Source organism: Cavia porcellus, unplaced genomic scaffold (genome assembly GCF_034190915.1).
Source record: "Cavia porcellus strain 051 isolate PalLab524CR breed Dunkin Hartley unplaced genomic scaffold, mCavPor4.1 scaffold_17, whole genome shotgun sequence".
NCBI lineage: Eukaryota > Metazoa > Chordata > Mammalia > Rodentia > Caviidae > Cavia > Cavia porcellus.
Genome location: NW_026947500.1, coordinates 22,858,836 through 22,883,029, shown reverse-complemented (window position 1 = coordinate 22,883,029; position 24,194 = coordinate 22,858,836). Strand labels below are relative to the sequence as shown.

The 24,194-nt window shown below is 51.5% G+C and overlaps 2 protein-coding genes across 5 annotated transcripts in view; one reads left to right on the top strand and one right to left on the bottom strand.

The window, feature by feature from the left end:
* Positions 1–2,775: 2,775 nt before the first annotated feature.
* On the top strand, positions 2,776–10,607 carry Zfta (zinc finger translocation associated). The gene is made up of 5 exons (XM_003468087.5): positions 2,776–2,923; positions 4,977–5,474; positions 5,965–6,342; positions 6,632–7,150; positions 7,271–10,607. The coding sequence occupies exons 1-5, from the start codon at positions 2,785–2,787 to the stop codon at positions 7,726–7,728; spliced, it is 1,992 nt and encodes a 663-aa protein (XP_003468135.2). The 5' UTR covers positions 2,776–2,784; the 3' UTR covers positions 7,729–10,607.
* Rtn3 (reticulon 3) overlaps positions 10,603–24,194 on the bottom strand; it is a 58,995-nt gene continuing 45,403 nt past the window's right edge. For all 4 annotated transcript variants that reach the window (XM_003468082.5, XM_013150699.3, XM_063227402.1 and 1 more), the window contains 6 exons: positions 19,017–19,224; positions 16,241–16,379; positions 15,785–15,854; positions 15,076–15,122; positions 14,389–14,447; positions 10,603–12,666 (listed from right to left, as the gene is read on the bottom strand). In XM_003468082.5, coding sequence (XP_003468130.1) covers positions 12,621–12,666; positions 14,389–14,447; positions 15,076–15,122; positions 15,785–15,854; positions 16,241–16,379; positions 19,017–19,224 — 569 coding nt within the window. In that variant the 3' untranslated portion in view covers positions 10,603–12,620. The remainder of the gene's footprint in view (positions 12,667–14,388; positions 14,448–15,075; positions 15,123–15,784; positions 15,855–16,240; positions 16,380–19,016; positions 19,225–24,194) is intronic.

Here is a 24,194-nt window from a genome sequence, read left to right as displayed (position 1 = left end):
TGTATTCTAGGCTGGCCTTGAATTTGTAGTGATTCTCTTGCCTCAGGCTCCTGAGTACTGGGATTATGTTTGCACCGCTACACCTTGTCACACAAAAATATTTTATTTTGCAATCAGAACATAATTAAGCTTAAGGGTCAAAGACAATGTGTTAATTTTCACATAAAGACGTGTTAAAACTTGTAAAATTTCTCTTGAACACAGGACAGCCACAAAAGCAAGAGTGCCTACTGCTCTTGATTGGTGGCTTCCGGCCCCACCCATCTACCCAGTGGCCTGAGAGTTCCTGGGGAGCAGGCCTGGACCTCCCATGTTATTTTGATGCTTCCTAGCAGTGCTAGGTTGGGAACTCAAGGTCTTTTCTTCTTCGTGAGTGAGTGAGCACTGTACCACTGAGCTACAGTCCCAGCTTTACTTGCATGCAGGCAAAAAATTTGGCAGTGACTCTGGTAGTTTGCCAGTATGTATGTTACCAGGCATGGAACAAAGGCTCTCCAACATGGGCTCGACCACTGAATCACACCCTCTGCCTTTTCTAAGGTTTTATTTTGAGACAAGTTCTGGCTAAATTGCCCACTCAAAACTTGGAACTCAAAATACTCCTGCCTCAGCCTCCTGAATGCAAGGACTATCGATGTGCACCACCACTTCCAGCTAGGTGGGGTGAAGTTCTTGTTTGGGAGTCTGTCTTTCTCTGACCAGCCCAGCTGCTGTTTCCTGAGGCTGGCTGAGCACCAAGCCGTGGGTGGTGAGCAGAGATCTGGGAACTGTAGAGCCTGGGGCCCTCCCGGAGGTGTGCAGGGTGTGGGCGAGGTGGCAGGGCAGGAGGTTGCTAAAAATGGCTCCAGGTGTCATGGAACCTTTCTTTTGGTAACAAGCTGAATTACTTTTTTATCCACGTAGAGTGCCAGGAGAACATAGCGAAGTGCCACACCGTCACGGTTACTTTTGTAATTATAAACTAAACAGATATAAAGCACAAGGCTCCTTAGTCCTAGATAGACAGGAAGGCTTCTTTCACTTTAAAGCAGGCTGCTTTCCCCTTGAAAATGTTTTACTGTTTTTGGTGGTAGTGGGGCCTGAGCCCAGGAACTGCACTCCTAGTTTCCTCTCAGAGCCACACACAGAAACACATGGAGGCAAGGTGCCTAACTCTCCTCTTTGTGTCCCTGACCAGGCAACCCTCTATCTCCCCGTCCCATCTGGCACCCTGTGAGCCCGGGACCCCTGCCCCCAGCAGCTGAGAAGCTCAGCTCCTCCCTGAGAGCAGGGCCAGAAGTGGAGCACGCAGTGCTGTGGGGCAGACTCAATTTCCCCGTGGTGATGCATCTCGGGTCATTAGAGGGATGGCAGAAAAGACAGAGTATCGCCTACAGTGACAGAGCCCTCCTGTCACTTGAGAAATCTCGCAGCTGCCAGGTATTTGAATATTTCCTGTGGCGGTCGAAGACCTGGAACTGTTTTTTTTTTTTTTAATTTTTAATTTTTTTATTTTACAAGTCACAGGGTGTGTAGGTCTCGGTCGCTGGTGTGTCTCCAGGTGGAAAAGCACGCGCGCACAGCGCACACAGTAGGTATCGAGGAGTGAGAGCGATGTGTCAAGGTGTTTTTGACGGGATTGCTTGGCACCTCCAGATAGTAAGACCCCGCACGGCCAGCACCTGCTTCTCCAGCCGGTCCTCGCGGAAGGACCCCGGGCTGCCGCAATCCTAGGCAGCCTTTCAGGGCCCTTTCTCTATTTTCTCGGGAGCTGGAGACCTGGAGGCGCCCCCAGCGTCCGCAGCCAGGGTCCACACGGGCGCTTCCCAGTCGTGGTGACCAGCGTCCCCGGTGCCCGACATTCCGTCCGCGTCCCCTCGGGCGGGGCGGGGGGGGGGGCTAGGTTTTTGCCAAGGGCCTCGCCCGACACCCCCAGACCCCCCTGGGCAGGCGCCCAAGTGTCGGCCGCGCGCGCCCGGCCTTCCCTGGCTTCCGTCCCGGGGCCACCTCCTCCCGCAGGGCCGGGCCCCGGCGTGCCCGCTCCCCGCTGGCCGGCGGTGCTCCCCTCGCCAGCCCGCGCCTCGGCGGCCGCGCCCTCACCCCTGGCCGACCCTGGGAGCCTCGCCCGCCTCCCCCGCCCGCGGCGCAGCTCAGCTCCCAGCGCGCCCCGGCGGCTCCACCCTCCCGGCGGGGCCGCAGCCATCTGGGGCCCCTGCCAGTAGCGTCCGCCCGGGGCCCGCGCCGAGTGTGCGCGGGGGAGGCGGCGGTGCGCGGGCACCCGGCCGTCCCACCGGGCCGTCCCCTCCTGTCACGGCAGAGCGCGGGGCACTGGGATGCCCCGAGGGGGCGGTGGCCGAGAGCTGAGCCCGACCCGGAGCGCGTCCCAGGGGACGCGGTCGCCCCTCGCCACCTCGGTGACCCTTTGGGAGCCGAGACGCGAGTCCCGGAGGCGGAGGCGCGGGCCTGCGAGCGCGGCGAGGTCCGCGTGCCCAACGTCCGGAGCGGGCGCGGGCTGCGGACTCGTCGCCGCCCGCCTCTCCCCCCAGCCCCCCGCGAGCTGGCAGGAGGAAATAGCGCGCGGCCCCTTTAAATTTACCCAGGAGCCCTGAAAGGAGCCCCAGGGGCCCCAGACAGGAATCCCCACCCCGGTCCAGCCCGCGCCGCCGAGCGCGCAGCCCGCCGTCCGTGCGGCCGGCCGCCCGTGCATGCGCCCCGCATCCGAGACCCCGCGCCCCGAGCGCCTCGCGCGCGCCGCCGCCGGCCCCGCCGCCCCGCGCCCCGGGGCCCCGCTTCGCGGCGCAGCGCATGGAGCCCGGCGGGGACCACCGGAGCCGGAGCGGCGGCGGCAGGGGCGGCCCCGGGCCAGCAGGAATCTCGGTGCGGGGCCGACGGCTGCGGCCCGCCGTGCCGAGCGGCGGCGCGGAGCCCGAGGAGGACGACGGCGGTAAGAGCGGGGCCGGCGGGCGGGGGGCCGCGTGGGGGAGGGGAGGCTGCGGCTCCGGGCTCCGGGCCCCTCTCCGCCGCCGAACAAAGCGGGGGACGCGGGCAGGGCGGCCGGGGCGCCACCTGGCGGGCGCGGATCGTGGCTGCAGGGCCGGCGGGGGAGTCCCTCGCCCCGCTCCCGGGGTTGGCCGGGCTGCGGGGCTCGGGCGGGTCGCCTCCCCTGGAAGGGCCCCCGCGGCGCCCTGCTTTGGGGGCCCGGCCGCAGGGCCCCCGCCGGGCCAGCACCGCGGTCTCCACCCCCGCCCCTTTCTCTTTCAGACGCCCAGGTGGTCTTTCTTATCCAGCTGTCTCTTAAAGGCCGCCCACACCCTGTGTGCCCTCGGGGGCTTTTCCCTGGCGTTCGAGTTCGGGACCCCGCGGCTTCGCGTCGCGCGGCCCCTCTAGCCTGGTGGTCTCGGCGGCGCCGCGACCTCTTCCCCCGCGTTCTCCCTCGGAGAGAGTGGCTCGCGCCCCAGGCCTCCATCGCTTCCCCCACCGCGGGCAGGTTTTAAATAAGGGCTGGCTTCGCCCACAAAGGCAGACACCCCTTCCTGCCCGCGCGGCGTTTCTCCCCTTTTCAGAATTTATTTTGGCCCTAATTTGTCATTTGTAGCGGGACCATCTAGCCTTCTTGGGCACTGGAAAGGAGACTGTTTCTTCCTCCCCGCTGCGGCAAGGACCAGGCCTTAGGACCCGCGAAGGTTGCGTCCAGGCTTTGGGAAACTGTCCCGATCTTTGCGCTCCCCTCCCAAAACTCCCCATCCCCTTTTGTTTTTAAAGAATCTCAGCTCCTCCTCTTTTTTTTCGGTTCTTAAAGGGCTAGTCTGCGTTAGAATAGCAAGGCTCCAGCGCTGGAAGGATGGTTAAGAGACCAGATAGCGATCCAGTGCCCTGGCACACAAAGCCACATAGACCCAGAGAGCAGAGTGACCTCCGAATAGCCACATAGCAAGTTTCTGGTGAAGCTAGGACTCAAACTATGTCTTTTTTCCCTATGGATCTAATTTGAAAAATGCAAACTAAAACAAACAAAAAGAACCTCTTCAATGTGACAGGTTCTCTGATCCTGTCTTTTGTTTGCCTGACCCTGGGGTTCTCCACTGGGAGAGTGATCAGAAAGAAGCTAGCCATTTGCTCTGGCCAGAAGAGCATTTTCTAAATAAAAAACGTTCAGAACTGAAGAGAGGGTGTGGGACTGCTCTGGGTGTCCCTTTGACAAAAGGAGCGACCCTGGGTTTGCAGGGCCTCTCCAGTACACGCCCTTGTGATTGCTGGGCAGTGGCTGGCCTCTTGCCAGGACAAAAAAAAAAAAAAAAAAAAAAAAAAAAAATCCCAGAAAGACTTAATGGGCTCCAGAGGGTGGTAGCCCCTCTCTGCCGCAGTGTCTTAAGTGGCCACTCTGGTGGTCCGCCTGCCTGACCCTTCTCAGGGTCACTCACTCTCTAGACTGGGGATTTCAAATCTCAGCAACTGCTCTCCTTGGAAGCATTGACAGCTTTGTCTTGGGGATCCCTGTTTAGGTAACTGACAGTGCACAGTGCTTCCCTGAAATGGGGTTCTCAGGAGGCTCTATTTGAGGTTTTATTGGGAAAGTGAGACCTTTGGGTGGGGCCTTCTGGCAGGATGCCGACAGACGCCCCCTTTGTTCCTCTCGCCCTACTGCCTGCTCTGAGCCGGCTGTAACCGCCCCAGACCACTGCTCTCCTGTCTTTATCCCTGCAGCTTGTCCAGAAAGGGTACCTTACAGAGCTGGCTGCCTCCGTGGCCCTCATTTTATTTTAAAAAAAGTCACAGTTAGTCTGCACAGTGCCCTGAATCCTTTTGTTCTTGATCCTGTTTGTAAAGTGTTTTCACTCCCTGCTTCTCCCACATCCCTTTTATTACTGTTGCCATCCCTTCCCTGCCCTGCACACCCCCTCCCCCACCTCCCTTTCTTAGTCTTCCAAATCAAAGCCCAGGATTTTTTTGCCTGGAAGTCAGAGATTGAAGAGCTGTCTCCCTTTCCCCTTCTTCAGGACAAGATCTTCAGCTGGAAGGGGGTGCCTTGGGGTCCTGGGGGAGTACCCCCCTACCCTCCAGGGCCAGGGGACCAGCATCTTCAGGCAGGAAATACTCAGACCATTGTGAGGCCCGGGCCTCCAGGCCTGGAAAGAGCCGCATCCCTGGCCGAGACCACCGACGCTACTACCACGACCATTGGCGACTGGAGTACTTAATGGACTTCAATCCCGCCCGGCACGGCATGGTGTGCATGGTGTGCGGCAGCTCCCTGGCGACCCTCAAGCTCAGCACCATCAAGCGGCACATCCGCCAGAAGCATCCCTACTCCCTGCATTGGAGTCCCCGGGAGAAAGAAGTCATCAGCAACAGCTGGGATGCCCACCTGGGTTTGGGGGCCTGTGGCGAGGCTGAGGGCCTGGGGGTCCAGGGGCCTGAGGAGGAGGAGGAGGAGGAGGAAGAAGAAGAGGAAGAGGAGGGGGTCAGCCTCCAAGCTTGCCCACCCAAGGGCCCAGGTAATGCAGGGTGTTGAGAGGCAGGGGCCTGGGTGTGATGGGGCCAAAGGAGGCAGCTGCTCTGCCCACTGTCTGAGTTTCTGCAGCAAGTTGCTGGCCCTTCTCTGGGCGGGGTCTGTTTATTGCCCTGTATTGTGGGGGGATGTGGACGGGTGTGTGTGTGTGTCTTCAGTGTCCACGGCATCTTTGACATTCTCTGGTTTTACATGGATGGAAGAGACTAGAGGTTGAGGATCAGAGGGGATGGGCTGGGAACAAGAGGGTACATCCCCGGAAGCCCAGGGAAGGGCCAGAATCTGGGTCTGGGGAGGCTGGGGGGCGGGGCTTCGAGCAGGGGTGCAAGAGGATTAAGGAGGTGGAGTGGAGATGTGAAGGGAGGAAGAGAAGGGCAAAAGTTAGGTATGGGACCTCAGTTGGAGCTGCTGAGTGAGGGGCTGTGGGGGCTCCCCACAGGGTCAGCCTCTCAGTTGCTTCCCTCCAACCCTTTTAGGCAAAGCCTCAGCTGGTGGGGGCAGCCGGCGCCGACGAGGGGGCCCAGTGGCATCCCGGCGCCGGCGTCTCTCTGCCTCCAGGAGGGCCGGGGGCAGCAGGGGGCTGGGGGCCCGGCGTCTGGAGCGGAGGCTGAAGGAGTCCCTGCAGACCTGGTTCCGGGCCGAGTGTCTCATGGACTATGACCCACGGGGGAACCGGCTGGTGTGCATGGCTTGTGGCCGCGCACTGCCCAGCCTGCACCTGGACGACATCCGTGCCCACGTGCTGGAGGTGCACCCCGGCTCCCTGGGGCTCAGCGGCCCCCAGCGCAGTGCCCTGCTGCAGGCCTGGGGTGGCGAGCCTGAGGCGCTGTCCGAGCTCACCCGGCCCCCAGCAGGTGCGAGGCTGTCCCTGGGCTGAGACTCCCTCACATCAGGGCAGTGGCACTGGGTCTAGGGCAAAAACTGGGAGGCAGGGACTCCTGATCAAGGGCTGAAGGCCAACCAACCCCTACCCAGACTTCCCAGCCTTCCAAGGCCACTCGGGCGCGCCCAGTGCACACCCCCACTCTGGCGGGGCCTCTAGCTTGGGGATGGGGTGAGGAACAAGGATGGACCCCCGGCTGCGTGGGTAAAGACGACACAGCCAACAGGCTGAGACCCTCTCCCTCACCCCTTCCCCAACAGACGATGACCTCGTCCCCCAGGACCTGACCAGAAAGAGCCAGGACTCGGCCCCCGCTGCTGGAGCCTCCTCCTCTGGGGATTTCAGCCCCTCAGACGTAAAGGAAGAGGCTGGCGGGGACTCTGAGAGGCCCGGGCCTGCAGAGGAGGAGACCGCGGAGGGCGCGGGCGCGGGCGCGCGGGCTGGGGACCCGGGCCAGCCACCCCGGGGCCGGGAGCGCTGGCGGCTGGAGTACCTGCTGGAGCTGGATGGCGGCCGCCGCGGCCTGGTGTGCATGGTGTGCGGGGGCGCGCTGGCCTCGCTCGAGACTAGTGCCGTCGAGCGGCACGTCCGCCGGCGCCACCCGGGCACCTCGCGCCGCGGCGGGCCTTTCCAGGAGTGGAGCGAGAAGGGCACCCCACTGCTGGCCCTGAGGCTGCCTGGCCCGGAGTCCCCCCGGGGTCCTGCCGAACCCCAAGCAGCAGCGGGCTCCGAGGCGGGGGAAGGGACCGAGGAGGAGGAGCCGGAGGAGGCGTGGTGGGGTGAGCCGGAGGGGGGCTAGGCCCTGGGGAAGGGCACCCCACCCCGGTGCTCCGGGCGGAAATGAGGCGTGGGCCCTGCCATTCCCACCCGGCTTCAGTGCAGCTCTTTGTCCCCCTCAGGCGATGTCTTGCTGTCTCCCGGAGCTCCCTCAGAGCGACCCACCGAGGAGGACGATGATGAAGAGGACGGCCAGGAGCCCGTGGGGCTGGCCTTTCCGCCGCTGCCACCTCCTCCGCCTCCGCCTCCGCCTCCACCCCGCAGCCGAGAGCAGCGGCGGAATTACCAGCCGCGCTGGCGGGGCGAGTACCTTATGGACTACGACGGCAGCCGGCGCGGCCTGGTGTGCATGGTGTGCGGGGGCGCGCTGGCCACGCTCAAGGTGAGCACCATCAAGCGGCACATCCTGCAGGTGCATCCCTTCTCCATGGACTTCACGCCCGAGGAGCGCCAAACCATCCTGGAGGCCTACGAGGAGGCGGCGCTGCGCTGCTACGGCCACGAAGGCTTCGGGCCACCCGCCCCGGCGCCGCGCGATGGCGGTGCTGACCTCAAACCGGGCGCCGTGTGCCGGGCGTAGGCGACTCTGGGGCGGGACCCGGCGGGATGGAGCCGGCCCAGCGGGAGCGGCCGGGCGCTCTCTGCCGCTGCTGCGCCCCCCGCTGGCCGGGCCGGGCGGACCTTAGGGATTGTGGCGTCTAGCTACTTCGGCGTCTGAGCTGGGAGGTTCCCTTTGGGCGGCGCCCTTGTCGTGGAGCCCCGGCCGTTCAGTACAGGGCCTCGCGCTTTCCCACCAGCCCGAGCCCCAGGCGGTCTCCTGAGTGCGAGCACCGAGCGCCTCCAGCCCGGGCCGCGCCCCTGCGTGCTTCTCTGCCGGGTGCGAACGGGGCCCTGTCAGTATTGTGGCCGAAAAGGGGACGCGGCAGTTCCTCGTCCAGCCCTGGCCGGGGCCCAACTCCCGGTGGCCTTGCACACCAGCGAGCGCAGCTCCTACCTCCGGGCGCTGACGCACTGCCCTCGGTCATCTTGGCCTCTCGGAGGCCCAGGTCGCGCATGGGGCCCACGACGGGGTGGTGCCCGAGCTCGGGGGTGAGGCCTGGGCCGGGCCAGCTGCGCCCGCCCCGGCGGCTCCGCCCCTCGGGTTGGGGCCCCGCCCTCCCGTCCTCCCCACCCGGGTAAAGGATTTAGCACTTTTTTCCTTGGCTCTTCTCTTGCCCCAGGGACTCCATTTGCCCCTAAGCTGAATCTGGCGCGCTCGACCCGGCGCCAGGTCCATCCAAGTCGGGGCACAGGCGGTCCCGGCGGTTGGCCTATATTCCCGCCCCTCCCTCTGCCCTTTTGTCCTTGGTGGACGAGTTACCCGGTTTCAGCTCTGGGGGCTGCTCCCGCCAGGGCTCTTGGGGTGAGGAAGGGGCCCGTGACCTCCCAGGCAGGTCCGAGAGGGATATGTTGATTCATTCTCCCGTGGAGAACAGGCGGCCCCGAGATCAGGCCCCGTTTTTTTTTTTTTTTCCGCTCTTTGTATTTTATTTTGAAACTGTATTTAATGCTTTTATATGAAGGGGGAGGGGGCGGGAAGAACTGACCCGATCACCCTTAACGTGCAAATATCTTATTTATTACGCGTATATCAGAGATAAGCTGTAAGGGGGTGGAGGAGGGACCTAGGCGGTGCAGGCCCGAGGCGGAGCAGGAATGGGAGGGCACTGAATGTCCCCTGCGCCTGCCGCCCCTGTCTCTGGGCCCCAGTGTAGGGAAGTCTTGTGGGGGCAGTGCCCTGTCTTAAAGTCAGGGTGTTGGGGCCAGGGGCAGAGGCCTCCTGGCTGCAGGGTGCGTGAGACAATGGAAGGCAAGGAAGCAGCCGCAGTCACTCCGCCCCAGGCCAGAGCCCAAGGTTCAAGTGCCTCAGGCCCAGTCCCCTCGACTTCCAGATTGGGAATTGCATTTTGTACCACAGGTTTTATAGCGTTTTTATATAACTCAAGGTCGTAGAATTGAATGGGAACCCTGGAGATCCACTAGCACCCCCACCCCCCCATTTCAGGGACAGGGAGCATCCCAAAACTAAAATTACCACACAGGCAGGTAGCAACAGTACAAGAGCTAGAATAGAAATCTTAACTCCCATGTTCTTTGCACTATGCCACACTGCCCCCCATCTCTGGTGTTAGAATGTCTTCAGTCAGGTCTGCTAAGAGGCTGGCATGTGCCCAGTGCCACAGGCCACCACAGCAAGGTTTTGACTCCCAGGCCCCGTGGGGCAAGCTCCTGACTCTCCTGGCCATGGGCCTTGGCAGAGCTGGCCCAGCAGCCCCTGGCCAGTGTCTGTCCCACAGGACAAACCTCTGGCCTTGTGTACTTTGCTAGGTACCCACCAGGAACCCAGGAACTGGCTGCAAGGTGAACTCCCAGTGAGTCTGCAGTACCTGGGTTTTCATGACAGTATTAGAAATTTAGACACTAAGGATGGCACCAGGCAGGGCACTGCCATTCTGTTCTTTTACTTTCCTTCACGCATGTTGCTTCTTGCAAACCTAGAATGAGTATTTTTATACCGTGTTGTTAAACAGTACAAAGCCCATTGCTGAAGGGAACAGGTTGAGTGGGTCTCTGGCCCTTACCCAGCAGGCCTCTATGGTAGCTTTCAAAGCGTGGCCTCCAGCGGGGGAACCTATTAGGGACTTGGTAGAGGTCTGAATTCTTGGGCTTAACCAAAACTCTAGCAAGGCATTCTAAGAGGCCACCAAAGGTGCTTTGGTGGCTGGTGCAGTGCAGTTGACTGTGGCCTCAGTTAGGGGCCCAGGGTCAGTCAGTCCTTCTCTCTAGGTGAGCCTCCTCATCTGGGTTTTGATAGGAACAGGTGAAGTTTCATCATGTTTTGTTTTGTTAATGATATGCTTGCTATTATGGCCAATATGTAAATGTTACTCTGAATACATATTTATATACTATGTTACTTAGTGACATTATTTGAACATTTGTGTGTTTGTGAAGTTGTTTGCATCAGTCATTTAAAAATTTTTTCAACTTAAATTTTCTAAGATGTTGAATAAATTTTTAATATCCAGCTTGGGTCACAGCAGCCTTAGTTTTGGGGAAGAGCAGTATGGAGTTTTTAAAGTGAAAATCTGCTGTGTGGTGACTGAGTTTTAGTGCTTTGTGGCTGCCTCAGGTTCATAGGGTGCTTCATGTTGCAAGCCAGGAACCCTCCCAAGCTGGCCCCTCGCCCTTCCATCCTTAGCTTTTTTCTGAGCTCACCTCTTAGAGGTCCTCTGTTTTCTTTCGGAAGCCAAACTGCACAGCTATGCTGTATACTATGGAAATCCTGCAATCCTGGGAATCCATATAAATTGCTCTTTAAAGCCCCCAAGGTGAAGTGAGAATGGGGGGGAGTGGAAGCCTTGTTCAAGTCTTACTTTACCCAAACTGTGTATAAAGAATAAAGTTAGGAGAATGACACCACAGTCATTGTGTTCTTTATTTTTAAATTAACCACATCAATTTGCAGTTTTACAGGAACCAAGATTCAAGCTTCTTGGGTGCTACTGTATTTTTATGTTGCACGCACAGACTCGCACACACGATTTCATTAGTAATTTGTCTATAGGTTTTTCTTAGAAAAAAAAAACTCCTGCGTGGAGTAAAGATCTTTCCACTTAACACAGCAGCAACAAAAGAAAAAAGCAGGGTGTGGCAGCCCAGCACTGAAGGTCCCGTGCGCAGACTGCTGGGAGGGCAAAGGATGGTGATGGAGAGGGACTTTCCTACTAGCACAGAAAGCAGCCAAGAATCCCAAGGACATGGAGCTGAGAGAATGGAGTAAGGCAAGAGTAGCTTTTACTCACTTAAGTTCCTAAGAGTTTCCAGAGAATGTGGAAAGAAAATTCTTCCCACCACTTTCTTTTTTTTTTTTTTGTCTTTTTCGTTTTTTATCGGTACCAGGGATTGAACTCACGACTGCCTGCTTGCAAGGCAGGCGCTTTATGCCACTGAGCTAAATCCCCAGCCCCTTCCCACCACTTTCTACAGAGCTGCAGTACTTCAGGGCCATCGAGCGCTGTAGCCTTTGCTTAGCACGTCCCGGCGCCCAGTCCCTGCTGCCTGAGCAGGGCTACGAGGCCCCATGGGAGAATGCCCGCCCGTGGGTTCCACTGCTTTGCAGCTGCCTGGATTCCTTGTGGAAGGGCTCGAAGAAACTTAGTCCCAGTCCCATTCCATTCCACATGGCATCCACATGAGTTGCTCTGTTGTCCACTAATGCAAAGTCCACCAGTACAATCAGGCCCTGCTCAGTCACCCCCACCTAAAACTGCTTGGACAGTACTCTCCAGAGGAACACCCTGGGCCACTTTATGGAAGTGGGAAGAACTCTCCTGATGACATGTACTCCTAAGGTAGCCTCAGAGCAGCTAAGGGCCACAGGAACCACAAACACGCAAGCCAGCCCGGCTTTGGTCCTCAGGCTACACTGATGGGAAACAGAGGCTGAAGACGCAGCACGTACGAAAGCAGGGGGAAAAGACAAAAAAAGCTATAAGTTCACCTCGAGAATGTTCCCCCAGACTAAGATAATAGTACAATAACTGGGGTGCACACATGCAGATTATTTTTTCTCTAACAAGTTTACAGCAGTGTACAGCAGTTACAGACATTTATTTCATAATAAAAGGACAACTCGAGGTGGGCAGGGAAGAGAGGGGAAGCACATTTGAGAATGTTCTCCTGTGAGTGCTTGGAACTGGACCTGACAGAGAAGGGTGACAGGGACGCCTGCCTCGCAGCCAGCGGAGCCCTTCCGTCACTGGAGGTGGGCAGCCAAGCCTGGCCTGGCCCTGCCCACGCCCTCCCTGCACCTGTCCCAGTTTCTCTTTCCACTCTTCCTTCTCAGATGGCATTCTGGGGCCCAGGAGTTACTACTGTCACCTATCCGTTACTCAAGAGTTGGAAGTTATCCTTAGAAGAAGAGTATTAGGAGTAGCTGCTCAGTGTGAGGCAGGAAGATGGGATCAGAGGGCCCCAAAAATCCAAGGGAAGGAATCCCACTCCTGTCCTCCAACAGTTTCTTCATAAGTTAATTATTTTTAAAAAATAAAGGTGAAACTACAATGGGTGCTGCCTACAACTAGTCCTGTAGACTGGACAGAAGGACCCAGAAATCTGTTGTGTCATTCACCTTTGATTTCTCGCCTTTCATGCTACGTAAAAGCTCCATCACCATTAGGGTATGATTTAGTGCACTAATTTGATTTTACTTTATTCTTTTGGGCTCTAAGGTATCAGGTCTTTTTTCAATCCAACATTTCTTGTGCTTGATATTGAGGGTAAGGAGAAAGGCGGGAAGAAAACACCAAATTAAAAAAAAGCTTGGAATGCAGGCTCAAGCTGACACTGAGCTGTTCCTTCATAGTACAAGTAACTTATAACTATTTAAGTGGTGTTTTAGTAACGGTTGTAGTTCTGTTTTCCATTTGCTTATTCGGCCTTTTTTTTGGCAATTCCAGGGAGTTTTGCTTGGATCCTATGAGAAAAAAAAGAAAGGGAAATGTAAACATTTGCTCTAGGTTCTTTTCACAGTGATGCTAGAAGAAAGTATGGATTTACTGGAGCAAAGTGCAAAACACAGCAATGGGTGAAGAGCGGTCGGGGCTCCGGGCTTTCTGGTGTCTGCCTGGCATGAACCTGAGAGGTGCAGATTTCTCTCGCTCCCCTGGCTGACGTACCTGGTTCCTTGCTCTCTGTCAGAAGCCCTGAGGTCCTTCAGAGGGGGCTCCAGAGAAGGAGGAAGGAAGGGGCTAGGCCCAGTGCCTGCTCACTGTGCGCCGCACACCAGCAGTGTGAGCGCCTGTTTCTCCGGCTCTGTGAGCACGGAAGAGGGGATACAGGTCACTACCTACTAATGCCAAGAGCGGACCAGCAGCCAGGGTGAAGGAGGCAGGGGAGCCAGGAGTTCTGATTCTCATGACTAAGGATCTGGTAACAGTCTGCAGATTCTGTCCCGGAACAGCAAGGCTGTTGGCAAAGAGGACATTCAAACCCCACAAATGTCACATCCCATAGCAGGCCTCCTAAGTCTGACAACACTGGTGATGAAGGCATCAGGCCTAAAACTGACCTATGACCACCTTTCCCAAGTATGGATGGATACATAGCAGCCAGCTGTGCGTCTGTGCTAACCTCCGACTGGTTCTAGCACCAACGTATCTTAAAAAGCAAACAATCAGGAGAAGATTGTGCACCAAGCTATAGCTGCCTGGACACACTCAGTTACTTCTTTTTTTCCCTTTTTCAGGGCTGCGCTGAGGACGGATGCCCAGGCCTCACACACAGCGCTCTACCACTGAACTATTCCCAGACTATTCAGTTTCTTCTTGAAAAACCTGGAAAAAGCACTAAAATCTGTGTTGCGAAAGGTACTTAAGCAGCACAAAAGGGGGCTTAACAGTTTGTGGTACTTTTTTCTTAAAAATAAATGAGGAAAACATGGGAAAATGTTAATTTTTTAATTCAAAGTGTTGAATAAGTTAAACTAAAGACTCTTTGATACGCTGAATCACAAAGTTGCTTATAAATATTTTATCACTTGGTTTAAGTATTTGTTGGTTACAAAATGAAAACAGGCTATCTAGTCTTAGAAAAATTAGCTTTAAGCCTGTTACTTATTTACTGGGAGAGGGAAGAGTTAGACTTTACATGGGTGTACTTGAGTAAATGTATTTCTTACTTTTTTTTGTCTTTTTCCTTTTTATCGGTACCAGGGATCGAACTCACGACTGCCTGGTTGCAAGGCAGGCGCTTATGGCGCTGAGCTAAATCCCCAGCCCCTACTTGAGTAAATGAGAGGGGGGATAACTAAGAACATTTCAAAGTCAGAACTATTCTGATTTCACTGGTCCATTTTAATCTAAGGTACAGAGGATGCTTTTAACAAGCGGCTAAAATAATTTTTAGTAAACTAATATATTAATCTAGTCTTTTTGTGATGAAAGTTACTATCTTTGGCAATAGTATTTCATATAGGGTACTAAAATTAATTAGAAGATCCGGGCTGGTGGCCTAGGCCTATGATCCCAGTAAGTTTGAGCCCAACCTAGGCAACTACACTATGAGACCCTGTCTCAAAATAAAAAAAGGACTGAGGACACAGCTCCAGGGAGGGCCTGGGTTCAGTCCCCTGCAGCACACACCATCTGCCCAACCCAGGAAAGCATCACAGTGCAATGTTGTCCCTAAGCATACTCACTTTTCAACAATCGACTTGGTCTGATCCCGGGCAATGCCAATGTAGTGATCAATCTGGGTCTTTGAAGGAAGAAAAGAAGACAGGTGTGGCAACACATAGATTAACAATTTTCCTGAAAGCATCTTCTTTTTAGCTTTAGTTTTACTTGGGAGCCATATCACATTTGTGAGTACAGAAGATACGCAAATCCTAGTACCAGGAATTCACATTCCCAGTGTGTCTAAAGGTAATAACCCTTGCCTCTGTGAAAAACAGGTGATTTTCATATCACCAAATTATGGTGTCATTTGACACCTAAAACCAGAAAGTTTAAAATATTTTGAAAAACTAGGCAGTATTTTCAGTTTTGGAAATATTTTTCAGTGGCTATGCATCTCTGCACATCCCTTCACAGCGCAAACCCTTCATACTAATCCCTGTGCCAGCCAATGGCTTGTATTTCTTTTTAGACACTCAGCTTTTATTCATTTTTAAAATTCGTTTTCTTTTGTACTAATGCAGTTATGATAAAAAATCAAAAGGCACATAAATACAGAAATTCTCTTTCCTACCCATATATCTTCTAGGTATATAGCTTCTTCTGCTAGAGGAAACCACTGTGACCAGGTTTTTTTTTTATGCACTTAAAATGAACTGAAACTAGCCATGCATCAAAACCAGCAAATGTGATATGGGACAGATGCCTACCTTGTACTTTTCGTAGACAATTGGGACACTGAAAACTAGCAGCTCACCTGTAAGAATGATGGGACAAGACAATCATGAAGGTGAGTCAGTCACTGAGTAGACTCAAAGTAACACACACGTGCTTCCTTAGGAACTGTATGGAAGCAGATCTTCCTCAAAATAAAGCCTGGCTAGAGCTCCCAGCTAAGGACAGTTAGAAAAGAAAGCTGATCTACAACACTGTTGTGAAAACCACACAAACAAACCTCTCCAAGGACTAGGCTGCATTTTTTGTACCACAGATAACAATTTTCAATTTACAGGGCTCTATAAGTAATATCCTTGTATTTAAACAATCTTGGCAACTCTCCTTTACTACCATCTTTTTTTTTTCTTTTTGAGACATGGTCTCACTATGCAGACCATTCTGGCCTTGAGCTCACTTTGTAGCTCAGGCTGGTCTCGAACTTGCAACGATCCTCCTGCCTCAGCCTCCTGAGTGCTGGAGCTACAAGTATGTGCCACCACGCTCGGCTACTACCATCTGTTTTGAAATTTCTTTATAAGTGAGACCATTTAATACAACTGTGATCACAAACACAAGTTCTTTGGATCCCTATGGCTATTAAAAGCCTGGCCATCAGGAATGAGTAGAGCCATACTGGTCATCCTCTTTACAGTCTTACAAATTATTTCAAGGGGCATAGCGATATCTTCTGCGCCACCTTACCGAGAATCAGAAGGGTGATTCCATTAAACACGGCACCGACATAGGTCATCAGCCACATGAACACAGCCAGCTGCGGAGGCCAAGATCAGAGGGTTAAGCAGGAACAGCCACAGTGAAAAGTCAGGCTGACACAATCTCTCCTCTAGCTGTACAACACAGATCACTTCACAATGAGGCTTCCTCTACCTGCACCGTCCATGTGACGGTGTGTGAGAGAATTCTTAGGTCCCCAGTGACCTGCACTGCTGGGGACTCTGTCATCACCATCGTGATGTTTGCTCTAAATAGCAGGAAATGGCAGCTTTCTCTAGTGACTGCTATGCTTCCAGGTTTGCAGGTAGATGGAGATAAATGCGCGTCCCCTTCTGTCTGATAAACCCGTATGCACTACTTTTCCTCTGAACTAACCCTTGGCTTTTCTAAGCCTCACCATCAAAAGTGGCAACAACGACTAACCTTCAAGGAGTCCACCAGATCCTCCACCAGGAAGAGACGGATAATGAGCTTCAAGGCCCTGTTGACGTGCACCATGGCAGCATTCACGTAGTTGTGGAACGCTTCCGAGGACAGGGTGATGTCCAAGTCCAAGTAGGCTCTTCAGGAAAGAAATGACAGGCACTGTCAGTACAGCAGCTCTTCAATGTGAAAAAAAGCCTTGGGGTACATTGCAGAAAACAGATTGGGCACTTTTACTGCATGGAGTGGGAACAACAGTGATGTTTAGCGAGCAGAGGCAAAAATGCCACCCCGCACGTGGGACACACCTTTAACCAGCGTTCAAAAGCCCCAGGTGGGGAGGTCACAAGTCTGAGCCAAGCCTGAGCAGCTTAACAAGTCCACAAGACCCTGTCTCAAAAAAATTTAAAGGGGGGTTGGGGATTTAGCTCAGCGGCATAAGCGCCGCCTTGCAAGCAGGCAGTCATGAGTTTGATACCTGGTACTGATAACAAAATAAATAAGTAAATAAATAAATAAAGGCCTGGGGATGGGGCTCAGAAGGGGCTAGGTTTGATCCCCAATACCTTAAAAACAAAAGTCTGCAAAGTACGGGACAGTCATGCACCATAAAGCACTGTCCTGTATTAGGCCTCACTGGGTAAAACTGTATTTTGTTTATGCTAAAACATCACTAAATTATTTATTTATCATCCTGGAAAATCACATCTGTATTGCTGATGATACAGGTAGGTCCAAGGATCTGACTCCCTTAGGTTTTTCTGGTGTAGTCCTTTCAAAGCAGTTCAACACTGACTGAAACACCTATTACTTTGTTATGTGTGACTTTCTGTGTTATCACATCTCTCTCTCTTTTTTTTTTTTTTCGGTCTTTTTCCTTTTTCCTTTTAACTAATTCTCAATAAAATTTTAATGCTCTAAGAGAGTTTAAGCAGTATTGGGGATAGAATTCACGACTGCCTGCTTGCAAGGCAGGCACTTATGCCGCTGAGCTAAATCCCCAGCCCCTACCACATCTCTATTATAGCTGATACACACACACACACACACACACACACACACACACACACACACACATATTTTTTTTCTTTTTTTAGTCTTTTTGAGGCCCCTGCCTCACTATGCAGTTCAGGCTGGCCTTGAGCTCACTTTGTAGCCTAGGATGGTGTCAAACTCACAATGATCCTTCCTCCAGCCTCAGCCCCACAGTGCTGGTATTATAGGAGTGTGCTACCATGCCTGGCTTGACCTATGTAGTTTGAAATTATGTTTGTAGGTTATATCATCTATACTTTGCATTTCGGAGTGATAAAGGAGGGTTTGAAAATATTTGTCAAACAAACAGAAGGACAAAGATAATGAATCTGATAGGGGTAGAAACCTCAGAAGACAGGAGAGTTAGGGTCTGTTCCCAGAGGTACTACAGATTTGGAATGGAACCACCACTTTTAACTGGCTCACTCAGGACTTAATGAGTGCCCACTGGACACCAAATTCCCTGTGAGAAGAGGAGCTGGGCTATTTGGGAAGGTGAGGCTGTTTTCACATTACAGGGCCCACAGTCTTAATGGGAAAGCAATAGGCATGTTTTTTCTTTGTAATTAATAAGAAAATATTTACTACTAAATACAAAAGTTTTAACAACTAGGTATTATAATTAATACAATTTGACAAAACGTATTTTAGAAACCCACAAGTGTCATGCAAAAAGAAGGGAATCTCATTAAGACATCTGAGCTTGTGGTAAAACAGTAAAATTTACTTCACTCATTCATTCAACAACTACTGATTTATTAAAACTAATTCTCAATAAAATTTTAATACTCTAAGAGAGTTTAAGCAGTAGCAGTGCAGTCAGAGCTTTTTCTGATATAGTCCTGACAGATGACAGCAAGGTCTCTTTCTTTATGAGAAGTCTGAAAAACTGTCATTTGCTAACATTCGGGGAAAACACTTATGAGCTAAGAATTTCAAGAGGGAAAGTGTGAAGTAAGTATCTGTTGAAGTTACAACACAATCAGAAAAGCTAGGAATCATAGCCTGGAAATGCGTGACCACTGCCGTCATTAAGACCTGCCTCTAGGACTACGGAGGCCAGACGAGAGATAAGGACGAAACCTGTAAAAAACTGGGAGTAAAGACACTGAGTTGTGATGTGAAGAGCACAGCCCCAGTATCAAGAGTTCAAACATCTGGAGACTTAACTCTGTGGGGCTCAAACGTGCGTATGGATGGCGGAGTGCTGTGCTCTCTGGAGCTGAAGTGTGATCATCTAGTTTTGTCAGAAAGGCCTTGATTCCTAACTGGGCCATCTATTAGGGTGACTGAAACACCTCTAAGGGGTGATGCATGTTCCCAGTAGGCAGCATGACACTCAACATATTTTTTTAATGAAAAATATTTGGGGGCGATGCTTTGAGATATAGTTGTGGCTATGTATTCCAAGCTGAGTTCAAATTCAAGGTGATCCTCCTGCCTCAGCCTCCTCAGTACTGGAACTACAGGAACATACCATCACACCTAGCTGAGATGGGGAAAGCGAGCCTGTTGTTTGAGGTAGGTCAGGCTAGCCTTCAATTCATTAGTAGCCCAGGATGGCCTCAAATTCAAGACAATATTCCTGCCTCAGTCTCCCAAGTGCTAGGGTTACAAGCATACACCACCACACCCGGCCAAGGCCCTGTAACTTTTTAGTTGGGTCCCTTTTTCAAACCTGATCAGCGTCATCAAACCCTCCACTAAAATGTGTGACATTACTTGCAATACTTCAACTCACTTGAATGGGTGGCCTTCTTCTGACTTCTGCACAGCTTGGATGACAGACTTGTAGACTCTAAAGCTGATGGTGACAGACAGCAGAGCCAGGATGAGGTAAGAAACCACACTGATGACACTGAAAGCTGCCAGGGACAGCAGCACGATCAGCGTGGTGCCAAAAACAAACCCAGTCTTCTTCACATCTCGCCAGAAAATCAGATCGTGCACTGTGAAATAAAGAGAGCGCAGAGAGTTACAGAGAGAAGCCAGTGGGACTCTGGCTGTGTCTGCATCCTGCCAGCACAGAGGCATAGGTGTACATCCCATTCCAAGAGAACTTGAGTTTTATCTCAGCTACTGAAGTCCACCGGGGAAGTACCAGTGACCTTAAACATTCTCACAGGAATGGTGACAGAGCAGGGATGGCATAGTCTCGCTAACTAATGACTAAGTTAAACAAATGAGCTGGGTGCTGGGATGGTCACCTGAGCCGAGGAGTTCAAGACCAGCCGGGGCTACACAGTGAAACTCAGTCTCAAAAAATTAACAAAGCCCGTAAATTAGTTAGGTCCATATACTTTTATAAAGCTAAAGTTAACCAGAAATGTATAAACTGGGGTACAGCAAAGAGAGTGGTGACAAACACAGACCAATCTCTATTAGTTCTCAGTACAAAACAACATTAGTCAAACTACTTTTTTTTTTTTTTTTTAGCTTTGAGAGACCAGGTTGTACCACATAGCCCGGGCTAACTCTGTACTCCTGGACTGCAGCAATCCTCCAGCCCTGCCTCTTGAGTAGCTAGCACTGCAGGTGCACACCACCTCTTGGTCAACCCATAACACTCTTTAAAGTGATGTCGGCACAACTAATAATTCTGTCTAAAAATAGGTGTAAATGAAGGTCATCCCAGGCAACTGGAGCTTACAGTTGGGGTTTACCCAAGACACCTTAAAAGCTGGACAGCTGCAGCTGGACATTACCTCCAACGTTACCATCTGCATTTCAACCTGTGAAGACTGACATTAATCCCAGAGAACCTGCTTACAAAAAAAAAAAAAAAAAAAAAAAAAAAAAAGGCTTCTTGCTTTCAATTATCTCTCCTTTATTATTTATTTACATTTTGGGTTTCTCACACAAGGGCAATATTTAACTTTCTGTAGTCTGTCTTCCTTAGAAGGGAATCAGGATAAAGAGATCAAAAATGACCAAAATATGATATATACATGGAACCCCCCCACCCAATGATAGCTGCTGTATTACAGACACAAGGAAAAGGAGAGCACGGCTTCTGGAGTTGGAAAGATGAAAGTTTGAGTCTTCGTATTGCTTTAACTTTTTAAGCCTGCACATTCTTGATGGCATAATAAAAATGGCATCTATTTCCTTGAGTTGTTTTCAAGGAGAATTCTGAGAGAACACAGGTGACCGATGTGCAACGAATGCTCAGGTTTTAACTCCACTCTGGCTGTACCCTGAAGACTCTGACCTGGGACAGAGAGCCTGTGCCTGACTCCAGTCACCCCAGTAACGCCCCATGTTCAGCTCTAACACTTATTTCCGGGACCACTTTGGGAAGCCTAATCTTGCCAAAACATGAAGGTGCTTAACTCAAAACCAAGAAAACACTAAACATTTGCTGACTTTATGACAAAAATAATCACTAGTTCAGAGAGTCTGGCTACAGAATATGACAGCAGGAGAAAGAGGAAACACGATTCCTGGCAGCAAGCAGAGTCCCGGGTAGCTGGGCTGCTGGGGAGGGAGAAAAACGGGGCAACTCAGGTGTGCACCACTGAGGCCAGACTGAATGCCAGCGATCATCGGAAGGGCGCCACTTCCCAGGGAGCACAGTGCGGAGGCACTCCTTAGGTCGGCCACAAGAACAGTTCCACTGCGGGCTGCTGACAGCCACAGCGAACCTTTTAGAGACGGGTGCCCAAACGGCAACCCCAAACCCACATATTTATGGCAAAGTGCTAATGCTGCAATTCAGCCTGAACACTGAGTTTGAGCTTACAAAAAACAACTCATATATCTATATTTTTTGTCTTAAAAAGAAAAACAAAGTGTGTCCTGTAAGTTCGCCAACACTGGCGTAGAGACTCAATGTCACCGGTAGTGGAATAAATGATCCCTTGTGGTTCTGAAGGCACTGAGAAGGACAGGACATCACTTCAACGGTATCCTGCCCCAAGACACCACCAGAGTCTACGGAGAAAACATCAGACAAACCCAGCAGGAGAAACAGTCTATAAAATAACTGAAATTCTTCAGGTCCATCATGGAGTAAAAGACAAAGGCTAAAGAACCTTCTCAGATTAAAGGGAAGTCAGTGCTAGGTTATCGCCTAAATGCAAAATATGGACCTGGACTGGACCCTAGAAAAGGGGATAAAAAATAGCCAGAGGCATCACGGAGACAACCAAAAACCCTGAGTGTCGATGAATTAAGACTACTACAGGATTTTTCTTTTTCAGTAATGGAGACTGAACTCAGGGGCATCCTGTCACTGAGCCTCTAACTGACACTTGGCCTGCCTCAGCCTCCTGAGTAGCTAGTGTTATACACGTGCTCCTCGATGCCCAGGCTCATACTAATGTTACAGTTCCCAGGTTTAGTGTACTGTGCTAAAACAACAAAGCTCTTGTTCCAAGGAAACACATTTTGAAGTATTTCCAGGTGTACAGAAGACAGACATGTGTCTACGCCTGCAGGCAGTAACAAAGCACATGTGGTGAACCTGTGCAGGCAAGGACTACGGGAGTCTTCTGTGCCATACTTGTGAAAGATCTGTAAAAAGACAAAGAATGAGGATGAATCTCTTGATTTATCAGAGAAGTGAGGATAAAGAGCTTCCAAGCCAATGAGAAATTGTTACCTCACGTAGGCAGCAGAGACCATCAGCCTCATGAGCTTTGCTGCCATCTGCTGACCAACTCTCGTCATACCTACCCTGCCGACAGAAGCCGGCGAGTGCCCCACATCTGCGGGTGTGCAGATATGCAAAGCCCTGGCTCAGCCTGCCACGGAGGAGTCACGGCCCAGCCACCGGGCATCCTGACCGAAGGTGTGTAACAGAAGCAGAGTGTGGAAAGATGGCCCCTAGCAGGCCACCTCGTTCCACTCCTGGCTCACGGCACCTCCTCAGGCTCCTCCCTACATCCTGTACCCTCACTGTCCTAGTTCTATATGCAGTTTTTTGTCTTTTAACCTCACAGCATGTATAGCTTTACTGGCAGAAGGCTCCTGTGCTTTGACAGGGGCCCCGCGAATGACCACAGCACTGCAACTTCCGTGTGTTTCCTGCCAACGCCTGTGGGGCACAAGTCTACCAGGCACTGAGGCCAAGGGGCCTGAGTACAGAACTCTGCCTAGCGCGGTTACAGGGAAAGAAGTAGGATGAAAAGTGCTAGGTGTTTTTTTTTGGGAACCGGGGATTGAACTCACGACTGAGCGCTTGTAAGGCAGGTACTTATGCCACTGAACTAAATCCCCTTCATCCCTCCCTTGTAATCTCAGTTTCAATCTTAGGAATCTAGAAAGAAGAAAAACAGGAGAATGGGAGAGATGGATCCATTTGGCATGCTTAGCATGTACAAGGCCTTCGTTTCAACACCACCACAAAATAAATTCCACAAATTCAAACTGGATATGGTAGCAAGGGTCTGGTTAAATTGCAGAGTTGTCCAGGCTGGGCTCAATCTTCTGCTTTTCCTGCCTCAGCCTTTCAGAGTGCTGGGATTACAGTTGTGCAGTGCCATGCCTGGCTACTACCAATGGCAGATGAAATTTCTGACAATGTATTTACCATGAATGCTTATATTGCTGGTGGTGATTTTTTATTTTCAAATTTCTTGCAATATAGTTCTATTACTATTTTTTTGGCTTTTTTTGAGACAGGTTCTCACCATGCAGTTCAGGCTGGGCTTGAGCTCACTTTGTAGTCCAGGCTGGTCTCGAACTCACAACAATCCTCTTGCCTCAGTCTCCCAAGCACTGGGATTGCAGGCATATGCCACCATGCCCGGCCTTATATTAGTATTATAAAAATTTAAAAGGCTATTGGGGGCTGGGGGTTTAGCTCAGCGGCATAAGCGCCTGCCTTGCAAGCAGGCAGTCTTGAGTTCAATCCCTGGTACCGATAAAAAAAAAAAAAAAAAAAAAAAAGGAAAGAAAAAAAAATTTAAAAGGCTGTCCACTTGCTTTTTTTTTTTTTTTTTTTTTGTACTAGGAATCGAACTCTCAACCACATGCTTGCAAGGCAAGGTGGCTTATGCCACTGAGCTAAATTACAGGCCTCACTGCTCCTAATTTTCAAGGATGCCAGATGCAGTACCCACAATGTTCCAAAAGAGGGCACAAATGCTCCTCCTCCTCAGGCTGAGGAAGAAAGTCTGAGCCTACGCAGTGAGGGACTGCAGTAAACTGCAGATTTTATATTTGCAGAAAGAGTTTGGTTTGATTCTAAATTCAGCCATTTCGAAAGGTCGACTAAATTTAATTTATTTCCTCAAAATACACCTAATGTAGAAAATAAAGGCGATCCAAATGCTTACTGGGAAAGAAATATGAGGACATTTCAAGGTTCATAAGTCAACCACTTAAATTTCATTTTTAAAGATCAAACAATTCAAGATCAGTAAAATATGATTTTCTTTGTAAAGATATTCCAAATTTATCAGTATAAAACACACACAAGAAAATGCGACATGCTTAGCTAAAAACCAGGCCATAACCCCAAGAGGGAAAACTGTGTGGAGTGCAGGGCTCTGAGTCCATTCTCCAGCACTGCCAAAAAATTAAAAAGGAAATAAAGCAGGGATGGCTCACACCTGTAATCCCAGCAATCTGGAAGGCTGAGGCAGGAGGATTATAAATTTAAGCCCCCCTTGGCCATGTACCGACTCAGCGAGACCCAATTTTACAAGGGTGGGATGTTATGGCTTGAATTGGACCTGAAGCCCCAGCCCTCAGGCTGCCCGCCAGCAGAAGCTGCTCTACTCTCTGCAGGGAACTCAGCTCAGGAAAAAAGGTAAGATAGGACAAGGAATTCTGCAGGTTCCAGGACATCTGGAGACACCTGAAAATTTATACCGGACACTTCAGGAAAAGACTCTGCCCCCTGAGATGCAAGACAGCCAGAGAACTCTGACCACAGATCTTACTTACTGGGATCTTCTACCCTAATTCCTCT

Excerpts from the sequence above, each read along its gene's own strand:
- Zfta (XM_003468087.5), top strand. The coding sequence starts at position 2,785 with ATGGAGCCCGGCGGGGACCACCGGAGCCGGAGCGGCGGCGGCAGGGGC. Across the intron at positions 2,924-4,976 it reads GCCCGAGGAGGACGACGGCG|GACAAGATCTTCAGCTGGAA; the intron begins GTAAGAGCGGGG and ends CCCCTTCTTCAG. Across the intron at positions 5,475-5,964 it reads TTGCCCACCCAAGGGCCCAG|GCAAAGCCTCAGCTGGTGGG; the intron begins GTAATGCAGGGT and ends CAACCCTTTTAG.